Source organism: Haliaeetus albicilla, chromosome 12 (assembly GCF_947461875.1).
Source record: "Haliaeetus albicilla chromosome 12, bHalAlb1.1, whole genome shotgun sequence".
Taxonomy (NCBI): Eukaryota; Metazoa; Chordata; class Aves; order Accipitriformes; family Accipitridae; genus Haliaeetus; species Haliaeetus albicilla.
This window is the reverse complement of record NC_091494.1, coordinates 40312947-40326644: the sequence shown is the minus strand read 5'-3', so window position 1 is coordinate 40326644 and position 13698 is coordinate 40312947. Positions and strand designations below refer to the sequence as shown.

At 50.2% G+C, this 13698-nt stretch overlaps 1 protein-coding gene across 2 annotated transcripts in view; it reads left to right on the top strand.

Moving 5' to 3' along the window:
• Positions 1 to 6607: 6607 nt before the first annotated feature.
• Positions 6608 to 13698, top strand: part of RGS9 (regulator of G protein signaling 9) — a 31284-nt gene continuing 24193 nt past the window's right edge. The window contains exons 1-2 of one of the 2 annotated variants that reach the window (XR_011327279.1): positions 6608 to 6777; positions 13234 to 13330. Coding sequence is in view for 1 of the 2 variants with exons in the window: in XM_069799351.1 (XP_069655452.1) it covers positions 6715 to 6777; positions 13234 to 13330 (160 nt within the window). In the remaining variant the exon portion in view is untranslated. The remainder of the gene's footprint in view (positions 6778 to 13233; positions 13331 to 13698) is intronic. The other variant, XM_069799351.1, reaches the window with a different exon arrangement.

Below are 13698 nucleotides of genomic sequence, written 5' to 3'. Positions count from 1 at the left end.
GAGCGGCGCCTCACAGGAAATGGCGGGAGGCGGCGGCCGCCCTTGGCTCCGTTACCGGCGGGGCCGCTTTCGCAGCCGTAACCGAAGCGAAGTGTGCGTTCGTGTGAGGGGAAAGATGAGGCCCAAGCTCAGCCGGTCCCGGCTGCAGGGAAGCTGACAGGCGAGCGGCCCGGGGAGGTCAGCCCACGGTCGGGGGGGGGGAGCAGGATGAAGCTTGCCACCTAAGCAGTTTTTGTTCTCGGTACAAAAAGAAAATAGTTTCGTTAAAACGCTTTGAACAATTTGGCACGTACTTCCTCTTTGGTCTTCTGAGAAGAGCTTTCCAGTACTGCTGGGATACGGCACCGGGCTGAACAAACACACCGGTTCTGGGCCTCACGCGGGGGCTGTACGCAGGCAGAGTGATAAAAAGCGAGTGGAACTTTTTATCCGTTACTAAGTTAAAAGAAACAAAGACGGTATTTTCAACTGCTTAATAGTAAAACTTTCCTGAAAGTTGGCAACGCTGCATCTGAGGGGTACGGCAAGTAATAGGCTGAGGGACATGCAAGGATTTAAAATCCCACTCTTCACGCGACCCGTCCCTGAGCACAATTGTTCTGTTCATCATTTGTGCAAAAAATTAACTTACCATCAATTACACCAGCATAGTGCAAGGTGATGCAACTGCTGCCTGCACAGAAATACACTGACTGAAGATGTGGTCCATAAGATGAAAGGCAGAAAGATGTAGTATCATTTTGTATTACTTTGCTTATTGATGCAATTTTTCAAAACTACCCAGAGAAGCCTTACATTGTGCATGTTGGTCAGATCAGCAAGTCTGTGGTCTCACACCTGCTCACTGACACATTGGTTACATCCTGTAGGCTTAAGGATGGAGATAAAATACATCCGACTGAAAAGCAAGCACACGTGCACATGTGGTGTAACTCAGTTGAAAGCAGATACATCCGTGTCATGCTTTTCTGACATGGCTATTTATGGACTATAATACAGAAATCATACAGAAGCAAGCACATATGTAAAGATTACATTAAATGTTTATCTCTCGTCTTAACTTTGGTACCTGCTGACTTTTTCTTTCAATGTTTCCCTGCTTTTTCTAACAATAATCTTAAGTTACGAAAAGGAAGAAGTGACCGAGGAAACTGTGAGATCAGAGTTTAGCACAAGGAAATGACACTGCCCAACTGGAAGGACCTCCTTCATCAAAATACACCATGAGTATCAGTGTTCATTCCTTAATCAGGGGATGGCCCCACATGGAGATAAATTCCACTTTAATTATTCCATATGGCCTTACAAAAAAACCCATTTCTTGTAGAAGAGCAGGATGTGGTATAAAATTCATATAGGCATCCAAGAAGCACATCCTGGTGGTCTTGGTACCGATATGGAAGCCAATCAGTCCTGAGCTCTAGTCCAAATTTTAAAACTAAGTGATCTTTGCTGGTTTGACAGAGCTCTCATCTCACCTTCAGAAATGCAGAAGACTCCTGAGGTTCTACAATTCGTCTTGGAGTTAAGTAGTTTTCAGTGAATGAAAATCCTACCAATGTTTCTCCTGTGCTTCTTGTCTGCAGAGTGAAACTGGCAACAGCACTTGTGCTTTCCTTCAAAAAGTTTAATGTTCTTGCTAAGGGAGAGTGAACATTTATTGCCTGTTAGTGAAGGAAAGAGTTAAAAACAAGGAAGCCAAGAACAAAACATAGAAACAATATTTGTTGCCTACTTTTTGAGAGGCTAATTAACACCTACCAGTGAAGTATGACCAAAAAAACATATGCTGTAAGCAGTAGAGGCAGATTAAGAAAATCATAGTTGTGCAGCAGAGGAGATAAGAAACAGCCCAGCTTGTGCAAGGGTGGCATAATGAGTCCTTGCCTTCCAGGCCAGCAGCAAGATGCACCTAAAACGTGGGCTGTGACAATAAAGGATGAATGGATGAAGAGTAAAAGCTGTTTTCTGGTGTCTGCCAACAGCAGTATCACCTTCCTAACCTGGGGCATCCCCCACCAGAGGCCAAAACTGCTTCAGGACAGACAGGTCTTGCCTAGGGCTACCTGTGCTTCCTTTCAAGGTGGCTTCTGTCTCTCGCTGGTCTCCCTGGTAGTCTCAGTTTTGCCCTTGTCCCTCCTCTTTTTCCTCCTTCCACTTTGCTTTCCCCCAGGAACTCACCTACTCAGTGACTTTGCTAAAGCCTCCCGTTGCTCTGGCCTTTCCCTCCAGCTGCCTGGCATAACCATCACGCTCCAGGCATCTGATTCCTGCTGTCCCTCTCACCGCAGGTCCCTGCCCCTCCTGCTTGCTGCCACCCCTTTCTCTGAAATTTGTCTCCTCATTCTCAAATACTGTCATTCCACATTTCCAGCTGCCCAAATCAACTAAGTCTTGGGTAGTCCCTGGCCTCCGCCCAGTGCTGCCCTACCTCCTCTACCCTTCATGTTCCCAGTGGCTGCCAAGTCCTCCAAAACCTCCGAGGTACACCACTCCCAATCTCCTGGCACAAGGGCACGGCTTTCACCATGCTGCAGCGCGGGAAGGGCTGTTCCTGCACTGAGGATGACGGTGTTCCCTGGAGAGGACACTGAAGTGGGCTCAGCGTCATCCAGCTTAGCAGAGGAAGCCAAATAGCTCAGTCCTGGGTCAGGTGTTAACCCAGCTGCATCCTCTGGCCCCAGCAGCCAGGCTTCATTTCTAAGGCAGGGTGCATAAGGTCTTTCTCCGTTTTGCTTTTTTCCTTCCTCTTTGCCACTTCTTTCCTCAGCTTTCCTGTCCCTGGAAAGTCCAGGAGTGACGGGAAGCAAATGCTGCCCATTCGTGCTCACAGCTCTTCCCATGTGGCTGCTAAGGAAGCTCCTCGTTTTGAAGTGCTCATGCCCTACCAGACAGGACAATGGACTCTGGAGATACTGCTTTAACTATTGCCTTCCTGGGAGACCTGAAATTAAGTCATGTCTCTCTCTATGCCACAGTTTGCACTATTTCTGTTTTGTTTTGTTTTGGTAAACTGCTTTCAAATCTTCCTGGAAGGAACCGTGTACTGAAATTCAGCCTCTGCTTTGCCACACTTGCAGTACCATTCTCATTGCTTCACTTACATTACCCCTTCCTTCCCCTCAGGGCTGTCCCCAGTTTCCTTAGATAGAAAGGTAGTTTACTCACCACATGCCTTTTGTGTTGCATGATTCAACTTCTGATGTGTGAAGATGGCCAACCACGTAGGAAATGTGATCTTTAAAAAAAGGGGGGGATTCCCTCTGCAGTGCTTTCCACAAGAGAAGCCGTTGAGAATTGTGAGCAGGTCCGTTGAGAACAATCACAGCTTATGGGGGCTTCATGAGGAAAACAGAGGGACAAAATTTGACTCTCACCAGACCTTTCCCTGGCTGGGACACACTCCGTGGCCTCGGGTGCAGGCTGAGAGAGATCTGTGGGCTCTGGAGAGCACACAGGCGTGCTGTGAGGCATTGACCACAAGTGTATTTTCACTATAGCATCATGTACCTCCTGTGTGGGGTGTGAACGTCCACGTAAACTTACGTAATATGCAGTTACAAAAATAGCACTGCATTTGCTGTAGAAAGCAGGCACTGGGAGGTAAAGCGGACTCCCCAGGAAACCTCATCATTATTTGGGGTGCCAAAAGGCCAGGACTAACTTGTGGAACCTGAAATCAGCAGGGAGTCTGTACAGCTGCTGCTGGTGCTCTCTGCTGCTCTCCCCCACCATTCGAGTCCCTTGCTTTCTTGACCGACAAATTCACACATAAAATGGCCAGACTCTGTCAGGGACTGTAGAATTGTTTGCTTTCCACAAGGGCGGGTTTTGTGATTAGAGGCCCAGGAGCGTCTGCCCTTTACAAGCTTGTATAATCTGATTTAAATGCCTCGTGCTTCACGTGGCAGATCTGCTGCAGCGCATTAACTGCTGGGGTAGTTCACCTGGGCAGCAGGTGAAATGCAGTTCATCTCTGATCTTGTGTTTGGTGTTTTGGGTCATTTACGGATGTTAACAAAGCTGAATTTACACTGGACATCTTCTATAGCAAAGACACGAAGTAGCTTTGTAATGGAGAGAGAAATATCCATAGGCTTTATTTTAGCTTGTCAGAGAAGACTAGAAATAGAAGAAAATCCACACCTGATCTATGAGGGGATGTCTGTGGTAGATCAGCAGGATTTTAAATTACCAGGAGCTTTGGAGCTCAGCAAGGTTGAAGAGCTCACACCTCAGCTTAAGCTCTTCAGAGCTATTTCTCCTGGATCTCCTGCAAGGAAATTTTGTTCTTTCTGAATTCATTTGTAGACCCAGTTTTCAAATGCTTCTCATGAATAAAACACCTGTATTCCTCAGTGGAACTTTTAAAGTCAGTATGTTGGGATGAAATGACCATTTTCATTCCTCTAAGTATGTGGGGCACATGCAGTTGGTGGTGAATGATCCTTTACTTAGGCCCATGTTTGCACCTCACCTAGAGCACTTCCAAGTCCCTCCACCACCCAGGAGGGGGAAAGAAAATAGCTGTTCGGAGGAACCACTTGTAGTTTATAACAAGTTTTCCCAGTTTGCCTACCAAGCCAAGAAACTGAGCTACATCTTTTTGTGTGCTATTTACCCTGATATTATGTCTAAAATAATTACTTATGTGTACAGAGATCCCATTCCCCTGCCAATATCTGTCTGCCTCAAACACAGACGGAATCACTTTCGTTAGCTAGCATCGCCAAAACGCCTGCATGCCTTCGCTGTCCTTTCCCTTGCTTCCTCTGACTCCATTCTGAATTCCCTCTCTCCCGCTGTTTGCCTCCAGGACCGTCCATGCTGCTGGAGTTTGTGTCACCTTTGCCATTTCAGAGGGCCACCAGGGTCTGAGCTTGGTTTTGAAGAACCAAACAGCACCTCAGCACTTGAATTATGAGACACTGCAAACGCATGAAGAACTCTCCTCCTGCTCCTTTCGGCCATCAGCTAACGCCTTGAAGCATGAGGTATGATAACTTTGATACTAGCATGTGGAATGACAGAGGTTACTTGTAATTGTTTAGTCACCTAGCAGCATGGAGCGGAGAGAATGGTGGAAAAGCTTTCTGGGAAGTAAGGAGTGTCTGATCCAGCAGCTGCTGTGACTCATGGGGGGGATTTCACATGGGAATGACTGAGCAGACACAGGAGAAAGGCCTTCCAAAGCACTGGCTTGCACAGATACTATAAAAGAGCAGAGATAAAACACTTCCATGAGGGCAGCAAAGCAACTGGGAAAGCAGCCTGTGCCTTCAGGGTATTACTATGAATGGAAAAAGCACTCTGCTCCAAGTTCAGAGCCAACGTGCTTTCCTCAAGCACGCGAACCACAGATGGTAACGTCAGAACAGTCACAAACACCATGGTGGGGAAGGCACTGTCCTGAGAAACAGCTATGCACATGTGTGGGAAGCGTGGGGCGCTCCCTGTGTGACATGCATGTGGATGAGGTATAAAAGTGCCTGCATGACCCGTGCCCGTGTGTCCAAGGGACACATGGGAGCATGCTGGCAGCGTTGGGTGGGATCTGCTCACGGAGAGTGTGGTGCGAGCGCCTGCTCAGTACGGGTACTCATGGCACTCTGTGCACTCCGAGGTGTGAGCACACACTCCCATGCACGCATGTTCTCTGTGCGGTGTGTGGGGAGGTAGGCACACACCATGCGTAGGTGCGCAATGTGCAAAAAGCAACGTGCCCACACGGCTGGCAGGAATTCCTGGGAATGCCTCCTACAAGCCCTGGCACAACTAGATTCTGCCCAAGTGAGGACCCGGCCCTCTCCTCCTGCCCGGCTGTGCTGGCAGGCCGAGCCCTGGGCAGCAGGAGGAAATTCCACCCTTTTCTGAACAAAACAGAAAAACAGAGCTCTTGGTTTCCAGCACTGCCAGTCAGGTACTGTTCCCCCACCCGCTGGCATGAGACAGTTCCATCGTGAGGAAGCACTCTGTAATCCTGTGGTCTTCCTCTGGTCACCGTTAGTCACAATTTCCCCACACGGCAAAGCCACCGACCGCCCAAAAAACACCCGCCTGGCTCCTGCATCCACAGCTGAGCTGACCAAGGCTGGTGACATTCAAGGAGCAGATTCCCAAAGCACTGCCTACCTCTTGCACACCCGAGTTGCAACAGCTTGGTTTTAGGCGCCCTCGTTTTACCCTGACTCCACTCTAGGAGCGCTTCGGGGAGGGATTCGCCCCTCTCCGGAGGAACGAGCAGTGTGTGGGGGCTTCGCTACCTCCTGCCTCCCCCTCGCTAACGCCACCTGCTCTGCCCAAACCCCCTCCTTTCGTAAGGACCGTTTCCAGCGTGACTGCCAAGCCCGCCTCACACGGGCGGCTGCAGACACCCAGCACCTTCCAGAACCGTGCCGGATCTCCATCAGCCCCCACCCCTGCAGCCGGCCATGGCCACGCCTCCTGCCGCGCCTACTCAGGCCCCTCCCCCTGCCCCGCCCCCGCCGCGGGCCGAACGGGCTCCCGCTAGCGCCCCAAGGCGGCAGCGGCGCCGCCCCACCCCTTCATGTAAATAAGCGTGGGGCGGCGGGTGCTGATTGGCTGCGACGCGCAGCACGGGCGCCGCCCTCGGCAGGGAGAGGAGGCGGGTGGCCGTAGCGAGGTGCGTTCGGTCGGGGTCGCCGCTCCGCCAGCCCGCTCCGCCCGCCGCACCGCGCTGCCCGGCCCGGCACCATGACCGTCACACGGCTCGACCAGGGGCAGCGCCACCGGCCGCGGATGGCCTTCCTGAAAAAGGTGAGGGCTGAGCAGCGCCGGGAGACAGCCGCACCGTTATGGGCATCAGCACCCGCCGCCACCTCGGGACCGCGGCCGGGTGGGGTGATGCGCTGCCCGGTGCTCCAGGCCGGGGGGGGACACCCGTGTTCATAGCATCCTGCCCGGCCACGACTTCCCGGGGCCCCTCTGGGTGTGTGGAGTCCGACGGGTGACAGCCCCATCCGCGGGGATTTGGGGCCATGACCTGTTGCGGAGCCCTGTGGATCCCAGCTGGCTCCGGGGTTCCAGCTGGGGGGCCGAGGAGCAATGTGTGCTGAAGTCATTGGGGGAAATAAAGCAGTAATTTTGTTTATTTTTGTAGCTTAGCCTCAGCTGAATTATTCTCCTGACACATTTTCTCCCTCTCCCATCTTTTTTCCCAAAGACCTGCAAAACTGTGTCATTCCCAGGGGCAAACCCATCATCTGCGGTGCCAGGCCACTCAGTTGAGCTCTGGGCCACAGTTGGTCCAGCGTGTGCGTTCCCAGTGCTTCCAGCTGATGTCCACTTTCAGAGGATGTATCATGGCCAGCTGTCTGTTCTCTGCTTCTTTCCACTTTTTCAGAAACGAGCGTATTTGTGACCAGAAACAGTTGAAAGAGTGGTAAGATGTACACCTACGCTTTTGGATGTGATGCGTAATTTTGTAAAGCATTTGATGGTTTTTTTTTCTGTAGCATTCATTCAAAAGTGTAGCCAGCTTTAGTATAACTGGTATCTGCAGATTTTAAAAAGCAGAGTGTTAAGCTAGCTTTTCTCCCACCCACCTCTCCTGCCTGTGGCTTATCCTGTTGAGTGGAATTAACTGAATTTCCAGTGACAAGTACAGCCAGCCAGTTTGAGTTGTAGTTAGCTCTCCTGCAACACCCACAACCTAAGGAGGATTCTGGGGGGAAAAAGGGGGAAATTTGAGGCTATTCAGTGCTAAGGTATGAGCCTAGCAATACAAATACCGTACTTTTTATGCTAGAGGAAGTAAAAAAGGTATTTTCTTTGGTGCTGTGCCTTCCAAGGTGAATTTGACTGGGGAACCCTGCCAAAGGAAATACTCTGGGCCAAATTCTGCACTGCGTAATACTCCGTGGAGTCGCGTGTGGGGGTGGAGAGGAGAAGCTGTGTGCTTTGAGAGAACAACCGCCAGCAATTGTGCTTTAGCTGCTCTGTAGGAACATAGCAATCTTTGCAAAGTGCTCTGAGTTCCTCAGGTGGGAAGATCCGTTAAAATACAGTGAACTGCTGTTACAGAGCATGTGCCACTCCCACTGTGAGGAATGAGAGGGTTTGAGTAATTACAGCACTTTGCAAGTCAAAGACCTGTTAGCACTAGGAAAGGAAGCTCCCAGAAAAAGGCTTTGGCTCTCATCTCTGCTTTTATTCCTCCTCTATTTTTTCCAGACCTTGAGGAAGCTGTGTACGGAGCCTCAGCTGTTACATGGCAGTGTGGTCTGTATGTGGACGGCTGCATCCTCAGAGCTGCCCTGAAATACCGAGCACCTTTACTGGTTCCCTGTGGTGGGAGCTGAGGATGCTCAGCATGCATCCAGCAAGCACCTTGCAGGCTTAGGTGCACGAGGAGCTAAGATCCTAGAGAGAAGCTTTCTTAATTGCTTAAGTCTGTGCTCAAGCTTTGCCACCAGCTGGCACATAGGCTGTAACCGTGGGTTTGGTCTGGCTGCATGGAGGGATTCCTGCTGTGCTGTCAGGCTGCTGGCCCTGTTGTGCCTTTGCAGCTACGATGCATCTCTGTGCGCTGGTTCTCCAGCAGGCAGCCTGTGACCGCAGCAATCCTGCCATCGGACAGGGGGAGAGGAAAGGGGGTTGCTTTGGGGGCAGTGGGCAGTGCCATGTACTTGCTGTGAGGCTGCTCTGCATGACTCGGACTGGATGTAGAGCTTGGTCTTCATGGGTGAACCATGGGGGAATCGGAAAGCCCCCTCCAAGGCCCTGCAACGCCTGCTAGTCCATGAAATACTCATAACTAATGCTTAGGTTGTTTTATTCTATTTTCTTCCCCTCCTAAACTGTCTTGATAGGAAGAATATTGGCACAAAAGTCTCTTGGGACAGGGAGGAAGCCTCTGAAATGTGTTTTGACTGCATGCCCTTGGCCAGATTCTGGGAGAACTTGAATCAGCTCAAGCTGTTGGTGCCTATGCCTGCCCCAGCAGCCTGGATCTGGCCTCCATTGGGCATCAGCTGGCAAAGCAGAAGGCAGCGCCGGGCAGGATTGTACTCTCTAGCGGCTGCTGGGCTGTGTATTTTTCCTTGCTGTGCTGCATAAGCTGCATCGTGACTCATAGCTCGTGGGTAGGGCTGATGGATGCTGCTTGCCGTTTTCCTCTGCCTCCTCCTTCCTCTGGTCCCCGATGGCTCCTCCTGAGGCAGTGCTGCAATTGGGGAGGGATTGGCCTGGGGTCCGCAGCATGGCTGGGGACTTCTCCAGCCTGGCTTCGATTCTCCATCAGCTGCTGGCCCTCATCTGCCTGGGCCTTGCTCAAGGTGTGTGAGCATCTGAATTGTGTTTTTGCTGGAAGGAGCTATCCATTGGACTCCTGCTCTCTGTTTAAGTGAGGTCCTGGACATGGCCAAAGCTGAGCCTTAGGCTAAGCTCAGCCTCATCCCATCCTCCCTTTCCCTGTCCCAGGCAGGGAGGTGCTACACATTTCTGTGGAGCGTCATGCCGAGCGCGACATGCTCCAGGCAGCCCTGGTGAGAGGTGGTGTGCTCAGCCAGGTGGGACTGTGCTTCGGTTTGGTTTTGTTGCTATGTGGGTTTAAGTAGGAGGCTTGGCCAGAGTGATGGCAGCACAGTGAGGGAAGAGGGAGCATGTGGAAAGAGCCAGCTATAGCCCTGCCATCCCCATTCACAGATTTGCTTCCTCTGGGCGTGGGATCGCTGTGCACTGAGTGGGAACAGGCCTCCTGCTCTCAGCTTTAATTAAGAAAAAGCAGGAAGTTTTAGGTGGTCAACAATTGATTTTTTTTTTTTTCATTTCTTCTTTTTTCTGATCATCCATGAATGTGCAAAACAGGATTGCTAGTTGTAGACCTAGAAAATAACTGAATTAGCCCTCTGAGGCCAGAGCTGTGATGAAGGACTGTATTGCTACCTTGGAGATCAGAGCAGGGAGGGATGATCTTTGCAAACAGTACCAGGCAGTGAGGGGGGCTAGAACTGGGCAAATACTCATGACGGAGAAAGCAGCAGATGTTTAATTATAGCACCAGGAGTGGGCATTCAGCTGTGAGCTGGAGCCTGCTGGGAAAATTTTTCTTTCTTACATGTGAAGCAAAGATGCCTCTGTCTGGGTTGATGCTGAGAGGGGCTGAAATCTTCCCCTTGGAAGTGTTTTGCTGTTGCATGTCAGAGTCTCAGCAGCTGGAGCCTGATGCTTCTGCGGTGCAGATACCCTGACCCGGGGGCGCTGGCGGGTGCCCAAAGGGTAAAACTCAGAGAAACAAAGGTGAGAAACATACCTGGGGTAACTCGCCCAAGCAATCCATCAGTGCTCATCTGCTCCCACTGCTCCCTCCTGTGGGAAAGCATCCGTGCTGGATCCATCCTCCTTCTCCAGAATCCTGGGCAACCCATTAATTGCTGATCATTTGCAGAGAGGACCCTCACCCTCCCTGGGGCTTCCCATGTGCTCTTGAAATGCAGTGATGCTTTTTCTTATCATTTATCAACTTGAGTTTTGCTTTGCACTCAGTGAGTCTGGTGACTTCTTGCAATCAGATGGGGGCAGACAGTTTTCCTGTTGTCTCCTCTGTGGCTTTCAGGGTGAGGTCACCTCTGTGCGGAGTTTCCAGGTGATCTGAAGGGAGACCTCAGTGGGGCTTGTGCCTCATGGTGGCTCTGTGCTTGAGGTGAGGTTATCCCAGAGCCTGGCTCCTTTAGCAGTGCTCCTGCTGATATTTACCTCTGCATGCATCTCCACCCATCAACCAGCATCAGGAAGTGGCTTCTGGCTCTACAAAATTCAAACCAGACATCACTTCCCTGGCTGAAAGTGTGACAAAATGTGCTAGAGCCCTTAGCAAAGCAAGCAAATGTTCCCACTGTATTTTAACCAGTCCTCCTGGCCTCTTGCCGGCAGGCTGGTGCTGATAGCAACTCCTGATTGCCAGCAACCCATAATCAGCAGTGTTCCCTTAGGAGAAGAGGAAGAGACAGGCTGAGTTTTGATCAGCAAAGTGCATGGTTTGCAGCCAGAGCAGCAGGCACCCCCCAACAGCAGCTCCCTGGCTCATCTCGCTTGTTTCTTTTTAATATATATTATTTCTCCAGTGACGAGAGGGAGCACGGCAGGGTATGAACACGACAAGAGTCTGGAGCTCTTTGCTGGTTGAAGAAAGGGAACATGCTGTGCTGGGAGGCAGTGGGTTTCTGAGCCAATTCCTCCCTCTCAGCTGGTAAAAACCCATCTTGAGTCCACCGGGGAGCAAATGGCAGCCCCACAGTGGGGCAGGGTGTGCTGTACTGCTTGCAGGGAACAAGTCCTGCTCGAGCTTGGTGGGACCTGCCCGCTGATCACGGCACTGTGGTACGATGGTGATGAGCAGCGCTATGTTTACCCCCAGTATCCCTGTGTGCTGAAGAAGTGCTGTCTGCAGAGCAGACATGTAGTTACAGAGAGAGTAAGTGACTTCCCCAAGATACCAGTGTTTGCTTAGAGGGAACTGAATCTGAGTTTCCTAAATTAGTGCCCTGCCTGTTTCATCTCGCACAGCTACACTGGCATCTCTCCATGCCCAACCTTGAACCTGCTGAGGCCAAAATTGGGGGTTCAGTTAAAAGGTCTAAAAAAGTCTTTATATTCCATCACTTTGGGTCTGGTTTTGGTATTTAAAAAAAAAATTATGTAAGTATTTATACAAATATTTTTGTGAAATTTTACTAGTGTTCTCTGTTTTAGTATTAATTTGACACTGCCTTTAAAAACAGTTGAAAATCCATTTTTACTGTCAAGCTCAGAGTGCATCCTGTCACTACAGGCTTAAATCCTCACTGAACTTGGCAAGACTTAGGACCAAAGTCACTGTGGTGCCTGTGAAGACAATACCCTTCATTATGCGTGAGTGTCATCAACTCACACTCGTTAAATCCTCTAATCCTAGCTAAAAAGCTACAGCCTCACCCTAAATGAATGTGCAGAGAGACAAAATTGGTCCTGTTGGACCAGTTTTGATTTAATATCTCTGGAAGCCAAAGACAAAAAGAAGAACCTCTTCCACAAAGCCAATGCTCTCACAGCACACAGATAATCTAAAATGAGGAGATGAGGAGTGTGCCCCAACTCCACCCACCTAAGCAGAGGATCCGAAGTGCAAGCAGGAGGCTCTTGTGCTTTTGGGATGGTGCTAGTAGGAAGTCAAATATAAGAGGAGGAAAACACCTTTGCAAATCTTCATCTTTTTAAAAGAACAAAGATAATTGGGAACCAGAAATAAAAGAAGTCTGGCCCTGAGCGTGAGACTCATCCTCCGTAACATGATCTGTTAAAAACGAGTCATCAGCATCTCTCAGGAATCAAAGGTGGGAGATGCTGCTGGATAGGAGGGTGAGTTGCTCCGGATGGCGTGTCTCTGCCTGGTCCCTGGGGTGACTGAGCTTTGCTGCCCACAGACGGGGCTGAGACCCCAGGTGGGTGGGTGCAGAAGTCCACAGGAACGGCTGGAGAGTCCCTTGTACGCCTCCATCCTACGAGCTGGGCTCTTCCAGCGTTTGCAGTCTGCTTTCCCACATGTAAATTCTGTTCCCTGCTGTAATCGGTCCTTGGGCAGCTTTTCAAAGCCTTGGCTCAGGTGGTGGCTGTGCTTCCTCAAAAGATGGACCGTTCTCATCTCCCCCAGGTTTGAACTTCTTGCTCAGCCCCAGAGCAAACTGGTGTGCTTTTCCTGTTGATCTCCTAAAATCCTGTCTGGTTATTATCTGCAGACCAGAAACACAACCTTTGCTGTTTGGTCTCCAGGCAAAATATTGCTTATTTTCTTGGCGTGTGGTGCAATGCCTACAAGTCTGTGCACAGCTGGTGTATTTGTGCAATAGAAGCACAGATTTTATTTCCTCCCCTTTTTTCTTTCTTATTGCCCACTGAGCCAGAGAAGAGCATTTATGGGTAGCAGAGATTTTTTTTTTTTTTTTTGAAGTTCAGCTCTCATGGAGTGGTTATGTCCTGTCCCTTGTCTGCTAACCCTGGCTATGCATGTGTCTTCTGTAGGAGGGAGTGACACTGTGAGTCAGTGTGAGAGCTGACATGGTTTGGAGGTGGTATCTCTAATGGCAAGCGGAGGTTTGGACAGGACTGTGACCATTGCATCCATTCCTGTGGCACACCACTGCACACCTCTCTGGGATGCTGCCCAGAGCTGTGGTGGTCCTGGGGCTCCCTCCTGTCCACTCCTGTAATACATCCCATCCCTGCCATGCTTTGCAGATCGAAGCACTTATGATGGAGATGCAGAATCCAGACACGGGCATCAAGACGCAGACACAGAAGGTGATGATCACAGACATCCCACATGCTGTGGCAGGTAAGAGCTTCACCGGGGAAAGGGACTGGGCCAAAGAAGTCCATCAAAGAAAAGGTGTGTGTGGACCCCGTGGCCACCCCAGGGTTACCACTGCCTGTCTCACTTCAGTCCTAGCTCTTTGAATAAGAGACACAAAGATTGATAATCACGCGCTTGTAGCTCTCGTGAGTTTAACTCAAGTGACTTTGCTTTCTCTTACTGTAGAGGTGAGTAGGTGCTTCAGCCTCCAGACCTGTCATATTCCCAGTGAGGCTGGATCACAAATAAAGATAAATATTAAAATAGGCAGCCTGGAGTCAGATTGAAAGATGGTACTTCAGAAATGAGCAATAAACAATTAGTGTCCCTTTTGATGTTTTCTGCTAATA